The 6000-nt window shown below is 47.4% G+C and overlaps 1 protein-coding gene across 2 annotated transcripts in view; it reads left to right on the top strand.

Annotated features, from left to right (window-relative positions):
* The first annotated feature begins 212 nt into the window (after positions 1–212).
* The window catches only part of VIPR2 (vasoactive intestinal peptide receptor 2), a 66372-nt gene continuing 60584 nt past the window's right edge, over positions 213–6000 (top strand). For both annotated transcript variants that reach the window (XM_027573744.2, XM_027573743.2), the window contains exons 1-2: positions 213–402; positions 2628–2727. In XM_027573744.2, the coding sequence (XP_027429545.1) occupies positions 340–402; positions 2628–2727 (163 nt within the window). In that variant the 5' untranslated portion in view covers positions 213–339. The remainder of the gene's footprint in view (positions 403–2627; positions 2728–6000) is intronic.

Here is a 6000-nt window from a genome sequence, read left to right as displayed (position 1 = left end):
GCGCGAGGTGGGGACGCGGGTCCGAGGGAGGGAGCGCGGGGGCCCAGGGAGGGGGTAGAGCGCGCGGGGCTGGGAGGGGAGGAGCTGGGGGCGCCGAGAGGAAGACCCAGGGAGACCTGGGGGCCGTGGGGAGGAAGGCCTCGGGGCGGGGCCGCGGGCGCGGGGGGCGGAGCCGGCGGGCGCAGGGTGCACCCAGGGCCGGCGGCCGGCAGGGAACTAGGCGGCCGGCCCACGCGCTCCAGCAGCCCCGCGGCAGCTGCAGGGCGCGTGGCGCTCCGACCGCCGGAGCCAGGGGTGCGCGCCCGCGGCTCGGCCCATGTTGGCATCCGCCGAGCCGCGATGAGGGCGCCCGCGCTGCTGCCGCCGGCGCTGCTGACCTGCTGTGGCTGGCTGCTCGCCCCCGTGAGTGCGTCCTGCGACCCCCGCCCTCCCTCCCTCCACCCCGACACGCGTCCTCCCTCCGGGGAGAGGAGCGCGGTTCGCGCCGGCTGCGCTTCCCTCCCGCGTCCAGGCGCTGGGCTCGGGGCGGGCCGGTCGCAGTCGGGGGTCCGGGGTCGGGAACGCGGTCGGAAACGGAGTCCGGAACGGGGTCCCGTCTGGGGAGCGGGTCAGAGCTAGGACTCGGGCAGGGAGCATGCATTTGTCGGTTCCGTCTGCCGCCCTGGATTTGCTAGAAGCAGGATCCAGTTTCCTCCAAGACGCTAGTCAAAGAGGAGCTGGTTTCGGCCGCCTCTTCCCCGAGGCGTGAGGCTGGCGGTGCCTGGCCGTCGCGTCGCCTCGAGCGAGAGACAGGGGTCAGGGCTGCGGCCACCTGCGCGGGCTTCACATTCCCGAGGGAAATTGGAGTTTGCCTTGTCACTGAATACTTCTCCTTCCACTTCCTTGTACTTGTCACTGGTTTGTATTTGCTTGAGTGTGTTTCGGAGGGAGACGGTGTGGCTGAAGAAAGTTTCCTTCCGGAAATATTCTGATTCCCTCACCCTTGTTGGAACAGATAACACACTCAACAGTGGTTTGTTGAAGGGCTGCATGACTGGATTCTCGAATTCTCAGGAATTCTTCCTTGTACTCGAAGGAAATTGTCAACCCGGGTGCTTGCCTTCCTCCCACGCGGAAGCCGGGCTTGCTCGTTTGTCCGTATCGCAGCCGCATCACCGGCCCTCTGGACTCATAGCCCCTCCGAGGTTGTGAAGCCAAGGACAGAGCTGTGTAGGGAGGTTGTCATTGCTGAGCATATCTCATTATTTAGGGGGTGAGAACCTACGAAACTCCCTTGCCTGGTATGAAGGTTACCAGGTCTATCCTCCCTCAGAGGAGTGGAGGTTTAAGAAGACCCTTGTTAGTAATTTTAATGCTTTGAAAGATCTAGTTTGTTAGACGTACCAGGAATTATTCTGGCTAATGCAGCTTTGATTTCTAAGAGTTCCCAAAGTAAGTCATTGCTTTGCATATTAAAGAATGTCAGGAACCATAGTGTCTTTTTATACCTTGACAAACATTTTTTAAGTCAACATAATTTTCACAATTCTGAAACTTAAAGACCATTGACTTGTTCATATAGGAAAAGTACGGTCCGTTTGAAACCAGGAGTTTCTAACAGTTGGTGGTTGTCCAGTAATGAGCCTGGGAGGAGGAACTTTGTGTCTTTTTAAAACTGAGGGTAAATGTGGCAAAAGTATCAGCCTTTACTTCTTTTAATTCTGTTTAGGAACTTTATTCCTGGTGAGAGTCCTAATTAAGCATTTTGATAGTGGGGTAATTAAATACAGGCGGCCATAACATACCCAGAGTATGATAGTCTTACAGGAAAAGTAGAATTTTGTTCAGACACAGGAGGGTTGAGTCCTTGGGGTGGGGAGAAATAAAAAAAGAGAACGTTGGATTTTCATAAAAACAGAGATCAGAGACTATTCTAAGACTGAAATGTGCAATTTTGTCTTTTGCACACATTAATAGGCAATACTAATCACTATCTGTGCCGCAACTTTAGTTCCTGTGACCGATCACGATGGGAAATCACCCACCTCTTGTTTAGTGATAAATAACACCCTGCTCCCTCTTCCTCTCCCTGCTTACCCCTCTAATCTTTTTGAAAATCTTCTTCGCGCCAAATTCTAAAGTTTCAGATGTGACCTGCAGGCTCTACAGATAGTGATCCCGTTAGCGCCCTGTTCAGTGAGTACAGAGACTGTCCTGAGATGAGGAGTGCTGGTGTCCGGGGATAGCGTGTGGTCATTAAGAATAGTCTTATGAGTAGACATGTATGTACTTTAATTAAATCAAGGGCTATGAAATGGAGGACTCAAATATTGAAAGATCATTGGATTAAAAAACTCTGCTGCTGGCCAAATTAGTACCAACAACATACAATGTATTATGTTAGTAAGTTGTTTTCCTGCTCAGAAAAAAAAAATTTCTATTAGGTTTATATTTGTGTTATGAGTTCTTTACAAAGTAATTTTTTTTTAAATAACTGTGCCAGAAATATGAAGGTGATTGCTTTTAAGTGAGTGTTATTTGGGGAACAGTTTAGAACCATGAGCTGTTTTGTTTTGTAGAAGTGTTGTTTAACTTTCCCCTTAATGGTGAAATTTTTAGTTACTGGCATTTTTTTAAACCTTGACCAGGTGACCAGTGTTCACCCAGAATGTCGATTTCATCTGGAAATACAGGAGGAAGAGACAAAATGTACAGAGCTTCTAAGGACTCAAACAGAAAAATACAAAGGTAAGGTAGCGGCTTGGTGAGTACAACGGTCTCAGTTGGATAAGCTGACAGGCAAATAGCTCACGCCTCACTCTAAAAATTGATGCTTTAAGGTCACCTGCATTTTCAAAAAAAAAGTCTGTTTCTACTGTTTTTTAATGAACTGCTGGTAAAACTCATATGAATATTGGGGGCCGGGGGAATCCTTCCCATAATAAACCTTTTAAAAGAAAGCTTTTATCCTTAACAGTAACAATATCCATGGTTTGACATAATAGCAACAGTTACTAAAGTAATTTCATGGGCATTGTTATGCTTTGCAAAAGCAACTCCATTTTCCATGGAATGAGTATTTATCTGATTTCTTGTACTTAAAAATTTTAGTCACATCACAGATGATTTTAGTACAGTTAAGAATGGTGGAAACATCAGAAATTAAACAGGGAAATGAGACTTTTGTTTTCCTGAAGACAGACCTATTGTGAATACAGTGAATTCGCTCATTTTATTTTCTCCAGGTCGAAGAGCACATGCTGGGACCACATGCACTCCAGCTAGGCACATTCACAAGTCTATAAATTCAGAAGGTTCTGTGATAGCACCCAAATTATAACATTAGCAAAAACCTTTTGTCTTTCATCTCCATTCATTTTCAAGACAAAAGTTAAAATCAAAGTAAGTATGTGTTAAAACAGTTTATTGTCCTGCAGAGGGACTTGAGACCAGAAGTTACACACATAAGCTTTGTTCTAGACCAGCACTGCCTAGAAGAAATAGTATGTGAACCACATAGATAATTTTTAATATTCTAGTTGCCCCATTAAAAAAGTAAAAGAAAAGTGAAATTAATTTTAATATACTTTATCCAAAAATGTCCAAATCATTATCATTTAAACTTGAAATCAATATAAAACATGGATGAGAAATTTTGAATTTTTTTTATATTGGGTCTTAAAAATCCAGCACTTGATTTGCACTCACAGCACATCACAATGTGGACCCACCATGTTTCAGGGACTTGCAGCCCCCAGTGGCTCCCACGCTGGACAGTAGGGCTTCAGACGGCTACTGAAATAGGCATCCTGTGTCCTTTCTGGTCCCCCGTGGAGCCTCCACTTCCTCAGCTGAAAAATGACATCTCTGACCCCAGGATTCCTCCAGGCTTAAAGATCTGTAATTTTTGTAACGCATACATGGTCCCCAGGCCGCATCTTCCAAACGGTCTGGTGGAGCCCTGACCAGGGAAAGGCAAATGAAGTAGCTCAGCTCCACAGCTAATGTGAACTGAGTGTCAATCTTATGCAAAGCCATGTGCTGACCATTAGCCAGCTCTGAGGAGAGATGAGACACGGGTCCTGCCAACCAGGACCTCGAGACCAAACAATCTTCATGGCCACTGAGGTCTGTTCCCTTCAATGAAAATTAAGAGACTTAGGAAAAATAAATGCAGAGGAGCCAGACTTTAGAATCGTCTGGTGAGCGGCCAGTGAACCCAGATCCCAGCAGCACCATCCATGAAACCTCCTACATGGAGACGGGTAGGCCAGCATGCTGTCTGCTACATCCTCCGTAGGTGACCCTTGGCCGTCCGAAGACTCCTGGGCACTGGGAACTCTACCCCTCGTGCCATTATTGCTGGTCAGGTCGTTGACGTGCTCTGAGGCTGCCCACAAGTGGTGTTCACACACTGGCATTAACTGTTCCCCTGGAGCAGCAATGAACAGAACCACTTCTTCACGGGAGTTCATCTTCCAGTGTCCGAAGGGCATTCATAGGCTCTGTGGGACCTCATGCTGCCCATTCCTGCCGCCTGCTTCCGGACATACTTCCCAGGCCCTCTGCCACAAGCTGTGGACACACACAGACACTCCCAAAATGGGGAAGGGAGGAAGAGTGCAGTTGACATTGCTGGCACTGGTCATAATGAAAAAGCAGACCAAGCTGAACTCGGTTTTATTACTGTTGATGGATCCCTTACAGAGGGCACACTTGCCCCTAGCCTGCAGCTGGGCAACTGCTCCCCTTCCTTGCTCCTCTCACAACTGATGTTTTAGGGAAAAGCTCCTGGAATACTTCATGCTTCTTTCTTGTTCTTCTTTAATTTCCCACATTCATCAAGAACATTTTGTTAACAAATAGAACACTGGCACTATTTCAGTGGGCAACAAGGAATACTTAACACTTAAAAAACAGCATATGGCTCATAACTTTCCCTCAGAGGAATCCCCTCACAGTTGGCCTGGGGTTGGCTGAAGACTGGGCAGAGCAGGGTGGAGGGGCCTTGTGCCCGTGACTCACTTGACAGGTGCTGTGTGATGAGAAATGGGACTAGTTCAGGGAAGTTAAGTTTTCTGCCATTCTGAAATAGGGTGTTAGGGTCACCACAATCGGGCTTTTTTTGTACATGAAAAATTCTTTATTACCGGTTACCTCACATAGATGGAGTGTGGCATTAGTTCATTCAAAACAATGTCCTTTTAATTTTACTCTGTTCCAAAGGCACAGGTCTCACCCGTAGTCCCTGGCCAACCCTTCAGGAGGGTAAGGTGTCGGCCTATGGGAGAGCTGACGGCCTTGTGGCTGGGCAGGGGCAACACATGGGGCAGTGGGGATGTTGGGGACTGTCCCCTTACAACCCTTGGTTGTTACTGTGAGGAAATGCAGGTTCCAAATTGCCCAGCTGCATATTTTCAGAGAATATTTGAAATGCAAACTTTACCTAAAATATTGCAATTTCTTTAAAAGTTTATAACTAGTTCTTAAAAAAAAGTTTTGCAGGAGACCGGCAGACCTCCTGCAGGACAGGCAGGCAGATCCTGTGAGCTGCCGGATCGCTCTCTCCGGGATGGCTGAACCACTCAGGCCTATCCCCACCATTGGACAGCACTTCATAGTACAAAGATGGGTCAAGACATCTTAGATATTCAATAGAGTCTCTGTCACAGGTGCCTCCTGCCTCGGTTCAGAGTTTCTCAGGGATGATCTGTATGTGACCCACATCAGACAGCTGGATGGCAATATCGAAGGGCAGAGTCTTTGAAAATCACTAGTTCACCTTGACATCAGCTTAAGCAGAAAGAACATGGTAGTTTTAGATGAAGGCTGTAAAAGGTCTTCCTTGTTTGGAGTGGTGGAGAATGATGTCACTCAGTTTTCTTGCAATGACAAGTATCAGTCCTGGACATTTTCTTATATTGAAGGCTCTTATTACTAATATTAGCTCTATAGCCAAAATATCTGCCTGTGACTCATTTCACCTTTTAACTTGCAGGAAGAGCCCGCTACCAGGCCAGC

This window comes from Zalophus californianus, chromosome 12 (assembly GCF_009762305.2).
Source record: "Zalophus californianus isolate mZalCal1 chromosome 12, mZalCal1.pri.v2, whole genome shotgun sequence".
In the NCBI taxonomy this organism is placed as follows: Eukaryota; Metazoa; Chordata; class Mammalia; order Carnivora; family Otariidae; genus Zalophus; species Zalophus californianus.
Note: the sequence above shows the minus strand (reverse complement) of the source record. Positions and strands in the feature narration are given on the sequence as shown.